This window comes from Onychostoma macrolepis, chromosome 02 (genome assembly GCF_012432095.1).
Source record: "Onychostoma macrolepis isolate SWU-2019 chromosome 02, ASM1243209v1, whole genome shotgun sequence".
Classification (NCBI taxonomy): domain Eukaryota; kingdom Metazoa; phylum Chordata; class Actinopteri; order Cypriniformes; family Cyprinidae; genus Onychostoma; species Onychostoma macrolepis.
In genome coordinates this window covers 11570098-11588611 of record NC_081156.1, presented here as the reverse complement: position 1 = coordinate 11588611, position 18514 = coordinate 11570098, and the positions used below count along the sequence as shown (strand labels likewise).

Genomic DNA, 18514 nt, shown 5'->3' with positions numbered 1-18514 from the left:
ATCTTCCTGATTTATCTCAATTCCTCAGCATATCCAACAGCACAGAAAAACTTGATGATGTAAAAGAAACTATGGAATCTCTCTTTTCTAGCACTTTAGACATAGTTGCTCCTTTACGCTTAAGGAAGATTAGGGAAAAGACTCCAACACCGTAGTATAATGAGCACACTTGCGCCCTAAAGAGAGCAGCCCGGAAAATGGAGCGCAGCTGGAGGAAAACTAAACTAGAGGTATTTCGTATTGCTTGGCGGGAAAGTACCCTATCCTACAGAAAAGCATTAAAAACTGCTAGATATGATTACTTTTCGTCTCTTTTAGAAGAAAACAAACATAACCCCAGGTATTTATTCAATACAGTGGCTAAATTAACAAAAAATAAAGTATCAGCAGGTGTTGACATTTCCCAACAGCACAGCAGTAATGACTTTATGAACTATTTTACTTCCAAGATCGATACTATCAGAGATAAAATTGTAACCATAAAGCCGTCAGCTACAGTATCGCATCAGATAGTGCACTATAGATCCCCTGAGGAACAATTCCACTCATTCTCTACTATAGGAGAGGAAGAATTGTATAAATTAGGATATGTTTCCAAAACCTTCAAATTGGCTGTTATTAAGCCTCTAATTAAAAAAAAACACACCTTGACCCCAAAGATCTAGTTAATTACAGACCGATCTCGAATCTCCCTTTTCTGTCAAAGATACTAGAAAAGGTAGTATCCTCACAATTATATTCCTTCTTAGAGAAAAATGGTATCTGTGAGGATTTCCAGTCAGGATTTAGACCATTTCATAGTACCGAGACTGCTCTCATTAGAGTTACAAATAGGGTTGCAAAAAATGGGAAAATTTCCAGTAAATTTCGGAAATATTCCAGAAATTTTGGAAACTTTCCAGGATTTTTTGGAATATTCCAGGGATTTTTGGAAAGTTTCTGGAAATTTTCCACCCTTTGCAACCCTAGTTACAAATGACCTGCTCTTGTCATTTGATCGTGGTTGTATCTCTCTATTAGTACTACTGGATCTTAGCGCTGCATTTGACACTATCGACCACAACATTGTTTTGAATAGACTAGAAAACTTGGTTGGCATTAGAGGAAGTGCATTAGCATGGTTCAAATCCTACTTATCTGACCGCCATCAATTTGTAGCAGTGAATGAAGAGGTATCATATCGATCACAAGTGCAGTATGGAGTACCTCAAGGCTCAGTACCAGGGCCGTTACTTTTCACACTTTACATGTTACCCTTAGGAAATATCATTAGGAATCACAGTGTTAGTTTTCACTGTTATGCTGATGATACTCAGCTCTATATTTCTTCACGCCCCGGTGAAACACAAAATTGAGAAACTAACGGAATGCATAGTCAATATAAAAAACTGGATGACGAGTTATTTCTTACTGCTAAATTCTGAAAAAATAGAGATGTTAATCATCGGACCTAAAACCCCCACATGTAATAACTTAGAACACTGTCTAACACTTGATGGCTGCTCTGTAAATTCTTCGTCATCAGTTAGGAACCTAGGTGTGCTATTTGATAGCAATCTTTCCTTTGACAGCCACGTTTCTAGCATTTGTAAAATTGCATTTTTTCATCTTAAAAATATATCTAAACTGAGACCTATGCTCTCAAAGTCAAATGCAGAAATGTTAATTCATGCATTTATGACCTCAAAGTTAGATTATTGTAATGCTTTATTGGGTGGTTGTTCTGCACGCTTAATAAACAAACTACAGATGGTCCAAAATGCAGCAGCTAGAGTTCTTACTAGAACCAGGAAGTATGACCACATTAGCCCGGTTCTGTCAACACTGCACTGGCTCCCTACTAAACATCGTATAGATTTTAAAATCTTGTTAATTACTTATAAAGCCCTGAATGGTTTAGCTCCTCAGTACTTGAGCGAGCTCTTATCGCATTATAGTCCTCCACATCCACTACGTTCTCAAAACTCTGGCCATTTGATAATACCTAGAATATCAAAATCAACTGCGGGCGGCAGAACCTTTTCCTATTTAGTGCCAAAACTCTGGAACAATCTACCTAACACTGTTCGGGAGGCAGACACACTCTGTCAGTTTAAATCTAGATTAAAGACGCATCTCTTTAACCTGGCTTACACATAATACAGTAATACACTTCTAATATTCAAATGTATTAAAGGATTGTTAGGCTGCATTAATTAGGTCAACCAGAATTGGGAAAACTTCCCATAACACCCGATGTATTTATTACATCGTAAGAAGAATGGCATCTACGCTAATATTAGTTTGTTTCTTTCTTATGGCGAGATCACCGTTGCCACCCGATCCAGTCCGTATCCAGATCAGATGGTCACTGCAGTCACCCGGATCCAGATCAGATGGTGGATCAGCACCTAGAGACGACCTCTACAGCCCTGAACATCAGCGGAGATCAGGACACCTAGATGAAGCCCAGAGACAGATACCCAGTGAGGACCTCGTCACCTAGACAGCCATCGGGACAAGACCACGGGAACCAAATGAGTCCTTTACAAATCTGACTTTGCTGCAGTTGGAATTGAATTGCTGTTTCGTCTGGCCAGAGGAGAACTGGCCCCCCGACTGAGCCTGGTTTCTTCCAAGGTTTTTTTCTCTATTCTGTCACCGACGGAGTTTTGGTTCCTTGCCACTGTCGCCTCTGGCTTGCTTAGTTGGGGACACTTCATTTCCAGCGATATCGTCTACATGATTGCACAGATACGATTTAAACTGAACTGAGCTGGACGATGACATCATTGAATTCAATAATGAAATGCCTTTAACTGAAAATTGAGTGTTTAATCTTGTCATTTTACATTATTGACACTATTTTCCTATTCTGATATTGGAAAGTTACTTTGACACAATCTGTATTGTTAAAAGCGCTGTATAAATAAAGGTGACTTGAATTGACTTGTTACAAGGTCTCAGGTGTTAATGGGGAGTAGGTGTGTTAAATTTGGTGTTATCGCTCTCACCCTCTCATACTGGTCACTGGAAGTTCAACATGGCACCTCATGGCAAAGAACTCTCTAAGGATCTGAAAAAGAATTGTTGCTCTACATAAAGATGGCGTAGGCTATAAGAAGATTGCCAAGACCCTGAAACTGAGCTGCAGCACGGTGGCCAAGACTAGGGATGCAACGATTATAGATTTTGTTGGTACGATTATAGTCTGAGGTATAATCACGGTTTCACGATTATTACGATTATTATGCATTTATTCATTTCACAACATAAAATCACATAAACACTCTTTAGATATTAAAGTGTTATTTATTGCTGCCTTTTGAAACAGAAATAACACAGTAACCAATAATACAGCACAAAATAATAATACTAAAGAAAAAAAAAAAGTCCATCTCTCCTATTGGAATTAAAAAAGGTGACCTCTGCTCTGTAAATATCCATGTCAGTATTTCCCTTTTGAAAATAACAAATGTATTTGGTGTTTTCATTTCATTCTTTCTACATTTCTTTTGGACCTGAGGTACAGAACTTGGAAAGATGGTGAAAAATAAATTGACTTATGAATAATACTATAACAGGGATGATAAATCACAATATTAATGAAGTATTATTAATATATGACTAATATTAACTTTATTTATCCCACAGAGGACACTGTTACTAATGAGGGGAATAAACTAAACTATTATTGTAATCAACTGTCATCAATACTTATTCATTTTAATAATCTTTATTCATCTGATTTTACATAAGGCCTGAGAAAATCATGTCTATTATTTTGGTTTGTGAGATCGAGATCGAGCTGCCCACAAACATTTAGCAGGACAGAAACGTGTTGTCAACGCTGCCCAGCGACTTTCATTAATAAAATAGCTTAGATACTGGATCGCTACATTATATTAATCAGCAAAGAGGGGGTAAAATGACTGTTTAAATAACTAAACTCAAATCTTCATTGTTTGTAGTGACGCAGATGCAGGTAGGCTAAAGCCTCGTTTATACTCGCGCCTGGGTCCACTTCGCGAGCCTCCGCTGACTGCGCGCGCTTCACACACGTGCTCGCGCTCTCTCTCACTGCACTATTTCATCTCTGAAGCGCCAGAATGTTCGAGCTAACGAACGTCGCGTCAGGTGGTCCTTGCCTTCACGTCGTGCATTAAAATCGTTTATTGCACAGCCAGAACAGGTTGGCTAGCTGTGCATTATCCCTTATGTATTCACTCTTTAACAGCGATTTTTACGTCAATATTGATGTACCCAAATTTAAAATGGTCCCACACTATCGAATTCAGTCATTTCTCTGGTGGAAATAAAGGATCGCTGTTTGGTTCCTCTGTCATAGTTAATCTAGTAGCCTCCGTGTCTCTGATAAGCACGGCATTTTAAGCTGGTGCACCGCTAGTGTAACTTTGTTTTCGTTTTGCTCATGTTTCAACAGTTCCATTCCGTGCAACAGAAACACTCGGTGTAGCAGAGCCTTTACGATTAATTAACCGTGACGTTTTAAAGCGCGGTTAATCGTAAAACCGGTAAATCGCTGCATCCCTAGCCAAGACCATACAGCAGTTTAACAGGACAGGTTCCACTCAGAACAGGCCTCGCCATGGTCGACCAAAGAAGTTGAGTGCACGTGCTCAGCGTCATATCCAGAGGTTGTGTTTGGGAAATAGACGTATGAGTGCTGCCAGCATTGCTGCAGAGGTTGAAGGGGTGGGGGTCAGCCTGTCAGTGCTCAGACCATATGCCGCACACTGCATCAAATTGGTCTGCATGGCTGTCGTCCCAGAAGGAAGCCTCTTCTAAAGATGATGCACAAGAAAGCCCGCAAACAGTTTGCTGAAGACAAGCAGACTAAGGACATGGATTACTGGAACCATGTCCTGTGGTCTGATGAGACCAAACTTATTTGGTTCAGATAGTGTCAAGCGTGTGTGGCGGCAACCAGGTGAGGAGTACAAAGACAAGTGTGTCTTGCCTACAGTCAAGCATGGTGGTGGGAGTGTCATGGTCTGGGGCTGCATGAGTGCTGCCGGCACTGGGGAGCTACAGTTCATTGAGGGAACCATGAATGCCAACATGTACTGTGACATACTGAAGCAGAGCATGATCCCCTCCCTTCGCAGGGCAGTATTCCAACATGATAACGACCCCAAACACACCTCCAAGGCAACCACTGCCTTGCTAAAGAAGCTGAGGGTAAAGGTGATGGACTAGCCAAGCATGTCACCAGACCTAAACCCTATTGAGCATCTGTGGGGCATCCTCAAATGGAAGGTGGAGGAGGGTAAGGTCTCTAACATCCACCAGCTCCGTGATGTCGTCATGGAGGAATGGAAGAGGACCCCGGTGGCAACCTGTGAAGCTCTGGTGAACTCCATGCCCAAGAGGCAGTGCTGGAAAATAATAGTGGCCACACAAAATATTGACACTTTGGGCCCAATTTGGACATTTTCACTTAGGGGTGTACTCACTTTTGTGGCCAGCGGTTTAGACATTAATGGCTGTGTGTTGAGTTATTTTGAAGGGACAGCAAATTTACACTGTTATACAAGCTGTACACCCACTACTTAACATTGTAGCAAAGTGTCATTTCTTCAGTGTTGTCACATGAAAAGATATAATAAAATATTTACAAAAATGTGAGGGGTGTACTCACTTCTGTGAGATACTGTATATATATTGTGATGGGAGGAGCAAACGAGAGACACAGTGGGTGTGGCGTCAGTCCTCAGAGAGGCTTTTATTCAACAGAAATAATAAAGTGTCCAAAGGGGATAAAGTGTCCAAAACAAACAGGGGATCTGGTGTCCTCGTCGTGCTGCGGGGTTTGCGAAGGAGGGGCAGTGTTCTGGAAGGGAGGGTCCAGGTAAGGGGCAGAGTCCGGCGGCCACACGCGCTCCCCTCTAAGGTCCAGAGCGCGAGGGACGGTGGCTTCTCCAGCAACTTCATCTACCTCTTGGCCCATGGCATCACGACGGGACTTGGTCGGCCCGGCATCCTGGCCCGACGGCCATAACATGGGTGCGGTTTCGTCCGGACCACGGGTCCGCCAGCTCACATCTCTTGCAGCTCGGAAGTCCCTCCACGCTCCCTTCCTGGACCCACGAGGACACCAGTGTGCATGCACGGGGAAGAGACTCGAGGAGAGGCGCGCTCGGTATTTAAACAGCGGCGGTGATGAGGCTCCATTCGGTTCAGGTGCGCCTCATCACACGCCGCCAGCCCTAGCTGTTTCAGCGCTCCTCCTCTCTCACACACCCACTCCCGTCGGGAGCCTGGTGAAGGGCGGCGAATAAGGGATGGGGTGGTGATTATAATAAGGGGGAGGCAACCAACTCGTCACAATATATACAGGTGCATCTCAATAAATTAGAATGTCGTGAAAAAGTTCATTTTTTCTTGTAACTTATTTCAAAAAGTGAATCTTTCATATATTTTAGATTCATTACATGTAAAGTAAAACATTAAAAAAAAATTGTTTTAATTTTGACGATTAGAGCTTACAGCTCATGAAAGTCAAAAATCAGTATCTCAAAATATTAGAATATTTACATTTGAGTTTCAATTAATGACCATCCCTACAGTATAAATTCCAGGTATCTCTTGTTCTTTGAAACCACAATAATGGGGAAGACTGCTGACTTGGCAATGGTCCAGAAGATGAACATTGACGCCCTCCATAAAGAGGGTAAGTCACAGAGGGTCATTATGAAAGGTGTGGCTGTTTACAGAGTGCTGTATCAAAGCATATTAAATGCAAAGTTGACTGGAAGGAAGAATTTGGGTAGGAAAAGGTGCACAAGCAACAAGGATGACTGCAAGCTTGAGAATACAGTCAAGCAAAGCTGATTCAAACACTTGGGAGTAGGGTTGTTCCGATTCCGATACTAGTATCGGAAATTCCACCGATACCACAAAAAATTCTGGCATCAGTATCGGCGAGTACTTGAACCCATGTACCAATCCGATACCATTTTCTTAAACAAGACCTATAGTTATGCGCGCTAGCTTTGCTTAACGCTACAAATAGGAAATCAATTCTTCTTCGCTGCTCAGAATGCAAACACAGGAAGCTGTGCTGTGTTGCCACAAGCAACCACTATATAGAGCAGCGAAGAAGTACAAACGTGCAAGCACATTGCCAGTAAATCACTTGCATATGCGACTAAATCTTCACCCTGGGCGACTAAATTATGTCTAATATTAGCCACTGGCTGATAAATAATCAGATTTTACTCGCCAGTATGTGAGTTGGAGGCTATGTATAAGTTTAGCACAGATATATTGTCACTCGCCGAAAAATCTGATTGAGCGCTTCAGAGTTTCACTCTCCGTCAAGCGGGCTATTTTTCAGATCATCTGAATGGATGCGCGTCGCACCTGTATTTGACACACCGTAAGCTCTAGTGTGAAGCGGACAACTCGCCGTCGCTTTGCTTTTTTTCTCACACGCAGAGAGAGAGAGAGAGACTTTTACATGTAGCGCGTCAATTCCGAATAGTATGTAAATGATATTCTTTGTTGTATTTTCATGTCAAAATAACGGAGTTCCTTTGGAATTCTTCAGTTTAACTGCTGGGTTCTCCGGTAGTACGCTGAGCTAATGCGCAAACGACAATCTCATTGGCTGGTGCTCACCTATTATCGTCCCTGTTTTGATTTCAGCAAATCAGTTCGAGCGAACGCAGACAACGTGATTAATATTCATGAACCCAGCAGCTCGTAATCCTTAGTGCGTTTATATTGTTCTTAGAATTCATAGTATGATTATTATTATCTTATCAGTATTATTGATAGTTTTTTCCCCATTTTTACAGAAACAGACTAAGAAGACTAGAAGACTAATATGCATTCATACATGGTTACCAAGTTTTAATTCTAATTGCTAAAGTTCTATCAATAAATAATACTTGATTATCATAATATATTTATAATGCTTGACTGACTGATGTTAAGAGTGTACTTTTTTCCAAACATTATATATTATATTTTTTGTTTACTCGCCAGATCTATCTATAGCTATCTATCTATGGTGAAGCGCACCATAAAATAATTGTATCAATTCAAACAGGGCTAGTAAGTAGTACATACAGCTGTATAACCAGATACACAGTATCGGATCAGTACTCGGTATCGGCCGATACCCTGAGCCTAGGTATCGGAATCAGTATCGGGAAGGGAAAAAGGGTATCGGAACATCTCTACTTGGGAGAGCTTCACAAGGAGTGGACTGAAGCTGGAGTCAGTGCATCGAGAGTCACCACGCTCAGACGTCTTCAGGAAAAGGGCTACCAAGCCACTTATGAAACAGACAACGTCAGAAGCATCTTACCTTGGCTGTGGAGAAAAATGATGAAAGTAAATTTTGCATTTCATTTGGAAATCAAGGTCCCAGAGTCTGGAAGAAGAGTGGAGAGGCACAGAATCCATGTTGCTTGAAGTCCAGTGTGAAGTTTCCACAGTCAGTGATGATTTGGGCTGCCATGTCATCTGCTGGTGTTGGTCCACTGTGTTTTCTGAAGTCCACAGTCAACGCAGCCATCTACCAGGAGATTTTAAAGCATTTCATGCTTCCTTCTGCTGACAAGCTTTATGGAGATGCTGATTTCATTTTCCAGCAGGACTTGGCACCTGCCCACACTGCCAAAGATACCAAAAGCTGGTTCAATGACCATGGTGTTGATGTGCTTGATTGGCCAGCAAACTCGCCTGACCTGTACCCCATAGAGAATCTAGAAGACTAATATGCATTCATACATGGTTACCAAGTTTTAATTCTAATTGCTAAAGTTCTATCAATAAATAATACTTGATTATCATAATATATTTATAATGCTTGACTGACTGATGTTAAGAGTGTACTTTTTTCCAAACATTATATATTATATTTTTTGTTTACTCGCCAGACTATCTATAGCTATCTATCTATGGTGAAGCGCACCATAAAATAATTGTATCAATTCATACAGGGCTAGTAAGTAGTACATACAGCTGTATAACCAGATACACAGTATCGGATCAGTACTCGGTATCGGCCGATACCCTGAGCCTAGGTATCGGAATCAGTATTGGGAAGGGAAAAAGGGTATCGGAACAACGTGAGTCAAAATCATCACAATTAAAAGAACCAAAGACTTAAACTACTTCAGTCTGTGTGCATTGAATTTATTTAATACACAAGTTTCACAATTTGGGTTGAATTACTGAAATAAATGAACTTTCCCACGACATTCTAATTCATTGAGATACACCTGTATGTATATATATATATTTTTTATTTTTATTTATTATGCTTGTATATCTTTTATTCGTTTTATACCAAGTAATGATTGTCTCAGAGTATGTGTATGTTTGACACATTTCAGGATTTTGTGCTGCAATATCCTGTCATGTCAAACTTTAAATAAAACTAAACTAATCAGTCTAGGCAAGGGGCTCAAAGAGACGACTACTTAAAAACCTCAAGGAGGCAGGGGAGGCATCCCACTCCTAAACCCATCCGGCATAACACAGGAAAGAGCATTCCCCATAACCACTCGAGGTCTCTGAAACACACTGGGAGAGAAAGCTCGCAAGCATTTCTCAACAGAGCATTTAAATATATCCACGTCCAGTGAGACTCTCCATACACAATAGTATGTATATTAAAGAGGCACAGCTGCGCTGAATATATCTGCACTCACAAACTCGCATTATCAGGGTTGAAATGACTCCCTGCTCACACTTCATCGTCATATCAACCCAAGAAAGGGTGTGCAGATCCCGCAGATCAAAGCAATCACCTTGAGCTGAGATAAACTGTGCCACAGTAATGGCGGAAACAGGCCATGAGATACAATTGCTTTGTCCCACAAGAGGAGCCTAGACATTGTGACTCATCACAATGAGTGTGTAGCACTGAAAGCACATTCTCTTTGCCGAGACAGTAATGCAAAAGCAGAACATGCCCTCAAGTGTTCGAATCCAAACACGGAGGCACACATTCCCTAAGGTGCTGCTCGACTTAATATAGCGCTATCTGCGGGATCGATGACCCTAAAAAGAGCGTCTGAAACCCGCTGAGCACTCGAGCTCACAGCAGAAGCTTTCAAGAGGTTCATACCCTTCTCAAACCTCTCTGAAAGCTCGACCTGCAAACCCTGCGATCCGAGTCTTCGCTGTTCCTCGGCAGCAGTGGGACCCGAACCATGAAACACAGATGCTTGTCCCTCATCTCTTGAGCGATTGCAACACGAATGGAGCTTTCTCATTGGATACATTGATGTGTGTGTCAAGTGTCAGAAACCTCAGGCACATAGGCAGGCACTTCCTACAAGGCTCACCTGCCTTGGTCTTTCAGACTCACTGATTTAAACAAACGGCTCCAGAAGACAACAAAACCTTTTTATACTTCTGGGTGCCCGCTCATGACATCACAGGCTATGTGGACCAATAGGATTGGAGTTTTTTCACATGTGCTTCCGACACTGGTCATGCTGGTAGCATCCAGCAAAGTGTCCACTAGAGCAGTGGTTTTCAAACTTGTCCTGGAGGCACCCCTGCCCTGCACATTTTGCATGTCTCCCTCATCTAACACACCTGATTCAAATCATCAGCTCATTAGTAGAGACTGCAAGACCTGATTTGGGTGTGCCTAATAAGGGAGACATACAAAATGTGCAGGGCAGGGGAGCCTCCAGGACAGGTTTAAAAACCACTGCGCTAGAGGATGCAGTGCAAGTCCCCTAGAAGGGGAACTGTACTTAAAAACTTCATTTTTGAAGTACAATAATGCTATAAATTTAAGTAAATTTTGCACATCCTACCCCACCACTGGCTCCATGGACAAGAACTATCTCTCCTGCTTTGGCATGAGCCCTGTTTAGAGAAAAAGTACCCTTTATAATGCATTTCTATAGCTCCAGACACCTCAAGCAATGCCATACCCGTGACCTCATTCAAGACCCTACAACAAAGATTACAAAATCTTACTTTTGAACTAATGCCCGGTATGCAGTGAAATATGGGACTCCAATAGCTGCACCCTTTTTGTAGTCTAGGGAATCAGGAAGCTTGTGAACAGTGTCCTCTGAGGCCACAGTAAACTCAGCGTATCCTCCCGTCACTGTGCCTGTGGTGAAGACTCTGTCACCTGTCTGTGAAAACAGAAAAGATTGCAATCCATGCAAAGCAAACATGTAAACTTGAAGTCAGTGTGCAAAATGGGTCACAAGTTGACAAATAAAATTACAGCACCCGTAGGAGGCAAACACCATCCCCAACAGCTTCAACCACACCAGAAATATCTGATCCTGGAGTATAGGGCAAGCTGGGTTTTCGAGCATAGGATCCAGAGCGGATGTATGTCTCCACTGGGTTTACGCCACATGCATGGACTCGAATCAGAACCTACAATAGCAGAAAGTGTTTACAACTTCCTTTCAAAAAAAAAAAAAAAAAACGTTTTTGAACAGTAAGATTTTTAATGTTTTTTAAAGAATTCTCTTCTGCTCACCAAGCCTGCATTTATTTGATCCAAAATATAGCAAAAGCAGTAATATTGTGAAATATTTTTTTACTATTTAAAATAACTGCTTTCTATTTGAATATATTTTAAAATGTAATTTATTCCTGTGATTTCAACTTTTTTAGCATCATTACTCCAGTCACTTGATCCTTCAGAAATTTGCTGCTCAAAGAAACATTTATTATTATTATGTTAAAAACAGCTGAGTAGAACTTTTTCAGGTTTCTTGAATAGAAAGTTCAGAAGAACAGCATTTATCTGAAATAGAAATTTTGTAACATAATAAATGTCTTTCTCATCACTTTTGTTCCATTTAATGCATCCTTGCTAAATAAACGTATTCTATAAATACGTTTCTATACACACCATACCATTTAAAAGCTATATATATATATATATATATATATATATATATATATATATATATATATATAGCTTTTAAATGGTATAGTGTATAATGTTACAAAAGCTTTTATTTTAGATAAATGCTGTTCTTTGGATCTTTCTATTAATCAAAGAATCCTGAAAAATGTACTCAACTGTTTTAAATATTGATAATATAAATAATAAAAAATGTTTCTTGAACAGCAAATCAGCATATTAGAATGGTTTCTGAAGGATCATGTGACACTGAAGTAATGATGCTTTGATCACAGGAATAAGTTACATATTAAATATATATTCAGATATAAATCAGTTATTTTAAATAGTAAAAATATTTCACAATATTATTTCTTCTGCTGTATTTTGGATCAAATAAATGCAGGCTTGGTGAGCAGAAGGGAATTATTTAAAAAACATTAAACATCTTACTGTTCAAAAACGTTTGACTGGTAGTATATATATATATATATATATATATATATATATATATATAAAACAACATATATCAATAATAAACTAATACTGTGACTAATTAAATCAGTAGATGTAGATAAATATTTCTAAAAAGACAAGGTGGTCTCTGGATCCTTCTCTAAACATGGTGAAAAATATGTCCCTTGACTCTTTACTCTTAAAATACACTTCAAATAAGGGCTGCAACATACTATTATTTTGATAATAGATTAAGCTAACAATTATTGGAACGCTTAATTGACTAATCGTTGATTATTTTGCTGATTAATCAGTAGGCTTTGATTGATTATTCAGCTTTTGCAATTCGGTAAAATATTGAGCTATTGAATATTCTATACATATTCATATACATAAAGCTGACATTGACACAGTTTTTTCATGTTTCATACTGTAAAGCTGCTTGCTTTAAAGCAGTATTTTGCATAAAGTGCTACATAAAATAAACATGACGTGATTTTACAGGAGTGCTGATTGCAGAGCTTGTAAGTAAATGATGACACAATTTTCTTTTTTGGGTAAACTATCCCCTAAATTATTAATCTGCCAGAAAATATTATTATTATTATTATTTTCCTTGGTTAAGCATTACTGCAAGGTCTAAAAATCACCATCTGGTCATCTGTGCAAAAAGCAAAATAATACATTTATTAAATAATTAAATTTTATGTCATGTAATTGACAGCACTGATTTTTCAAAATGAAGTTAGTTATAATTAATAATAATGTCAAGATTAGTAAATAATTTGCATCAACTTTCATGAGAGAAAACTAAACTGAATTCATAACTTAAACAATTAGTAAATGAGAAAGTCAAGATTTTTTTTTTTTCAGACCCAACCTCTTTCTGACCAGGATTTGGCACAGGCAGGTCTGTGCAGAGTTTTAAAACTGAAGGCGCTCCAAACTCTGACACCCTAATGGCTCTCATTAATTTAGATGTGGCCATAGTAGCCTCTGCAAAACAAGTGGATTGAAAAGGTAGGTTGAAGTTTGACTGGTTTCTGCACTGTTGAAAAAATAACAATCAATAAATTAGGACATCTGAATCTAAATGATCTAACTAGCAAAATCGTTACACAGCGTCGCGTTCTAAAGAAAACAGCACGGCATAGGATACATTACATTACATTACTTTGTTCACCTGCCACGCAGGTCGCAGCTCCCTGCAGTTCTTCACTTCCGTATGAAATGAATCTGGGCACATCCCGGCCACCGTACCCGACCGTGCTCTCAAAACGTCAAACATGACGAACCTATGCGGTACAGCAAATCTAGCAAACAAACTAATATTTCAAAATCTGTTTGCTTAATGATATTATTCCAGAGTTCGGCAAAAACTAGTATTGCAATTAGTAGTATTTAAACATGGCCGGCGATACGTTTGAGTTATGGAAGAATCAGTGTCTTAAGTGTGATTTCAGTAAGAAGGGCAGCGTGGATGGCGATATTTCTCATATTGTCTCCTTTATCAACAGCCACGATCAGTATTTCACGACAAGCTCTTGCTCCGGAAGAATCATCCTTTTTGACGGGGTAAGAATGAGAAGTTATTTGTCTATAATTTGTCACCAGTATGGTTTTCAAAAGACACTCGTATTTAAAGAAGATATTTTGAAGAATATGGGTAACGAAACAGTTGCTGGCCCCCATTGATATCCATAATATATTTTTTTAACCACTTTGATTACACACATTCTTCAAAATGTCTTCTTTTGTGTTCAGCAGAAGGAAAAAAGTTATACAAGTTGGGGACACTTGGGTAAAGTTGGTTTTATATTCGCACATTCGGACTTCAGCATTCAGTTACTTTGTTAACCGCACTACATTGGACATTCGCAAGTATGACATTAAAACAATCCTCCCCCTTTTGATCGATTGTGGAAAAAAAAATGTAGTAGGTTGACAATGATGTCGCTGATTAGAATTTGCAAAAAATAACTTTATTGCACATATAATTAGAAAGTTATTGAACGCGGAAATGTGTGAATGTTGTGAATGTGCGAATATAAAACCAACTTTACCCAAGTGTTGGAGACTTGACTGTGAGTAAATGATGACAGAATTTTCATTTTTTGGTTAATTATCCCTTTGAAGGTTTGGACACACTGACTGATTCTTTAATATTACATTTTAAAATAATAGTGAAGTCAATCTAACTATGGAATAACACAATGTAAAATGTAGCTTTTACTTTGTATTTAAGTATCAACAAAACAAACAAGCATTTATAGCATATACTGTAAGCCTTTATCAAAAGATCGTTAAAGTTATGGTAACTAGTATTGTATGTGTATTGGTCACTGATATGTGATGTTCTTATCTAAGGCATGGGACTGCCAAGTGCAAAAGCGAAACTGCTCCTGGTTATTTGTTACCCATCAGAAGTGCCAAAGTGAAGATGTGGTGAGAAATTCAGCACTGAAGACATTTTTACAAATATACAGAAATAATCAACCTTGATTAAAGCTTTGTGTGTTTCTGAAACAGCTTACAAGTCTGGAGAAGTCTGTTGGAGATGCCACTTTGAAGTTTGAGCCTTTTGTCCTTCACGTTCAGTGTAAAAAGCTTGAAGATGCACAGCTACTGGTGACTGTCACATTGAATTATAATGAAACTGACCATGGAGGTTGTTTAAAGGGGAGCAAATAATAACTTGCTTTTCATGGTTTGTTCCTTAGCATACTGTTGCAGTAAACTCAGGCTTTAGGAATTCTGGTATAACTGTGGGAAAGAAAGGCAAGATCATCATGGTAAGATACACGTTGTGCTTTTTGTTCAACATTAAAGATGCATCAGTGCTCTTCTGGGGTCTGAAATAACTTGTATTTGCCTTTGAAATGTTTTTTTTTTTTTTAATATAGGCAGTACGCAGCACACATTGTCTTGAGGTTCCTGTCAGCCACAGGGGAACTGTCCTCATCACTGACCAATATCTTGATTTCCTTGTCAGAGTTTCTAACCAGAAGATGGAAGAAAATCTTAAAAGAATAGAGAGGTATATTGTAGGCAGAGTTTCCTGTGTTTATATACAGTGGGAATTGAAAGTCGTTTTTAATAAAAATGATGCAATTGAATTGATTAGAGAATTTTAAAATAATGTCTCAAAGGGCATCAGTAGGCTGCAATGGAAGCAAACACATTTGATCTGTACCAGCATCATTGAGATACTATTATAATTTTATTCATAGTATTTTTTTTAATGCTTTTAGTTTTAATTAGTTATAACCCTAATGTGTACAAATCAGTTTACATGAAAAAATGTCACAAATCAAATTGTATGTAATGAAGATTTTTAACTTTGTACATATTTTTTTAAGTTTTATTTTAAGTCTCAACATATATTTTATTACCACATCCACATTTAGTTTTACATCCCACCTATAATTCCTCATTATATTTTCAATATTAAAACTATTTAATTCACACTGTATTTTAAGTATTTCAATATGATAGTTATGGCATAATTAAATGTATTACATTTTATTTTCAATAGATTCTATGAGTGCTTACAGACTGCCCTACAACCTCAAGAACAGAAATGCATTTTAAAGGAAGCAGCCGACAAGAAACCTATTTACAGACGGAGAAGGAAAAGGACACAGGATGATTCTGTGACAGACTGTTGCCAGAGCGTCAAAGATCATAATGAAAACAGTGAAGAGGAAACCGTCTGTGATCTACTGTTTTTATGATAGGAAATCTTCCTTTACATCATATGATCATCATTTTCTGAGGTTTCTGATCAGTGCATAATTATCCAAGGTTGTTTAACACCCCTGCCCATTAGACATGCCTCACATTATCATTTCATGTGAACATTAGACATAAACTTTTTTTTTTTTTAATGACCGATATAAATTAAAACAGTCTCCAACCCACTTCCTTAAAGTAACCTTTTTGATAAGAGGTGTCTGCTTCCTAAATATCTGTTTCATATTCCTCATTATTTTGCGGAGACTTGGTGAATCTGTTTTAGTTTAACATGCTGTTATTTCAGAGCTTTTGAATGTGTAAACCTTAATGCTTTAGTTCATGCAGAAGAAAGATACTGTTCAGCATTGTTCATCACAGTGATGTAGAAATCAACCATGTTATTCATCTCTGACAAGCAATTTGTCAGACGTCATTGTGAAAACGCTGTGTGGTTTGGAGCACATTTCCTCTGGATTAGAAGGCATTACTGTTGGGGTCTAGTCCTGCAACGCGTCATTTGGGTGACTTGGCTCATTAACTACATCTGCTTCATTTTGCTTTTGATTTCTCATTTTCATCAGAAATAAATAAAGAAGAAATAATTCAGTTGTATTGCTCAGTAAAATATCTTCCAGCTCTGATAAAAGTATTTTTATTAAAAGCATTGTTTTTTAAAAGATGCCTCAATGGACAAATAAAGGTTATTCAGCTACATTTCCACACGTGAAAACATCTACTCGTGACACATAGGCTACATGTTGGTCAGTTCAAATACATTTTTAAAATATTTGTTTTCCAAAGAAGCTAATAATGAATTTATCTGGAATGTGGTCAGAGCTGTCAGACGGACAGTAATCTGCATGAATGTGTACAGCAGTGCACCAGTAGATGGGGTAAATGCACTTTGAAAGACATTTGTAAGTAACTATTGTTCTTCAGCGAACAGCTGTGCTGGTTCTGTGGCTCATTTATCTCTGCTTGGTACTGTGCTGGGTCCAGTATTATATTCCAGAATATTCAACTTTGAAGAAAATGGCTCATTAATGCTTTCTTAAAATGCGTTTATTAGACAGTTTAAATCAAAATGCATTATATTTTAAACTCAAAAGTGTAATAATAATAAAAAATAATGGTGATAATCTATCTATTTTAAATAAATACTATTCTTTGGAACTTTCTCTTCATCAAAAAAATCTTTCCACAAAAATATTTAGTACAACTTTCAAAAATAAGAAATGTTTCTTGAGCACCAAATCAGAATCAAAGTTAGAATGATTTCTGAAGGATTATGCCATCACAGTAATAAATTACATTTTAAAATAGATCAAAATAGTAACATTTCACAATATTGTTGTTTCAACTGCATTTTTGATTAAATATATGCAGCCCCAACTTTTGAATGGCCATTTATATAAATTAATACTGTACATTATTCATTAATACATAATAATAGATAATATTATATTATTATTAGCAATTTAATATTATTATGCATTATAATTTTTATATATTATGTTAATAATAAATTATCAAGTTGTGAGTCATTTCATTTTATTTTATGTCTAGTCTACCTGTGGCCAGTTACAGACACGTGTCTGCCCATTGTTATTCACTCAAAAGGAATGACATTCAGATCCAGGTTAACTACAAATGCATCTTTCCCCAACCAAAGGACTTCTAATGCTAATCTTAAAATAGCATCAATTAGCCAGCTGAAAGACTAAGGAATGATTAGAAATCTCTCATAATTATTACTAGACATTAACAGTGAGGGGGAAGGAGGGGCACTTGATTGGCAGGTTGAGCTGAAGGGGCATTAGAGTGAGTGAGAGGGAGTGCTGGGAGGGCATAAGGACTGCCGCAATCAGATGTGAATTGGGAGCTTTTGTGCCTGCGTGATTGTCAAGTGGGCCATTTCTGTGTCTGATTAGGACCCTCTCTCACCGCCGGCTGATTTGGTGGCTGTGTGTCCTCAGGACTCCCTGTGCAATCACACTGCCACTTACTGTCACTCCAGGCCTGCTGATTTCTCCAAGAGAAAAAAAGAGAAAGAGACACACATGCCTGTGTCCTTCACAACTAAACACGGACTCAGTTTTTACTGTAGGAAAGGTCACTTTATATTTTAATTAATGAAGCTAACATTTAGACAGAATACAGGCTAAGGGCTAAAAGATGAAGGACTTTGTGCTGGCATTTCTGTAAAAGCTTTAGATATGTAAATGCAGATATCTAATCCACTTGACAAGCCAAATTGGGAAAATATGTTACAACACTTTACAATAAATATATGGTGTACTATAAATGAAACATCATATTATTACCCAGCAGGCACCGGACGTCAATATAACGTCAGGTTGACGTTGGACTCCAACGTCGGAGAGACGTTGTACTTTGGTTGAAAATGAAAATCGGGTTGACGTCAGAACCCAACGTCAGATTGCTGTCAATCTCCAACGTTGGACAGACGTT

At 38.4% G+C, this 18514-nt stretch overlaps 2 protein-coding genes across 12 annotated transcripts in view; one reads left to right on the top strand and one right to left on the bottom strand.

Annotated features, from left to right (window-relative positions):
• cryz (crystallin, zeta (quinone reductase)) overlaps positions 1 to 13595 on the bottom strand; it is a 33490-nt gene extending 19895 nt beyond the window's left edge. For 2 of the 10 annotated variants that reach the window (XM_058798041.1, XM_058798023.1), the window contains exons 1-5: positions 13482 to 13595; positions 13188 to 13355; positions 11221 to 11373; positions 10957 to 11120; positions 10791 to 10842 (exon numbers count right to left, since the gene is read on the bottom strand). In XM_058798041.1, coding sequence (XP_058654024.1) covers positions 10791 to 10842; positions 10957 to 11120; positions 11221 to 11373; positions 13188 to 13355; positions 13482 to 13595 — 651 coding nt within the window. Of the gene's footprint in view, positions 1 to 10790; positions 10843 to 10956; positions 11121 to 11220; positions 11374 to 13187; positions 13356 to 13471 lie in introns of all 10 variants that reach the window. The other 8 variants (XM_058798032.1, XM_058798061.1, XM_058798070.1 and 5 more) reach the window with 8 other exon arrangements.
• Positions 13530 to 16648, top strand: tyw3 (tRNA-yW synthesizing protein 3 homolog (S. cerevisiae)). 2 transcript variants are annotated; one of them, XM_058798192.1, is made up of 7 exons: positions 13530 to 13609; positions 13825 to 13882; positions 14675 to 14752; positions 14837 to 14935; positions 15028 to 15099; positions 15211 to 15344; positions 15843 to 16648. In XM_058798192.1, the coding sequence occupies exons 1-7, from the start codon at positions 13605 to 13607 to the stop codon at positions 16039 to 16041; spliced, it is 645 nt and encodes a 214-aa protein (XP_058654175.1). In that variant the 5' UTR covers positions 13530 to 13604; the 3' UTR covers positions 16042 to 16648. The 2 variants fall into 2 exon arrangements, with proteins under 2 accessions (XP_058654175.1, XP_058654166.1); XM_058798183.1 differs by having other exon boundaries at positions 13573 to 13882.
• Positions 16649 to 18514: the final 1866 nt, after the last annotated feature.

Coding starts and splice junctions, on each gene's coding strand:
- tyw3 (XM_058798183.1), top strand. CDS start 13,715: ATGGCCGGCGATACGTTTGAGTTATGGAAGAATCAGTGTCTTAAGTGT. Junction 15,100..15,210: donor AGAAAGGCAAGATCATCATG/GTAAGATACACG, acceptor TTTTTAATATAG/GCAGTACGCAGCACACATTG. Junction 15,345..15,842: donor AATCTTAAAAGAATAGAGAG/GTATATTGTAGG, acceptor TATTTTCAATAG/ATTCTATGAGTGCTTACAGA.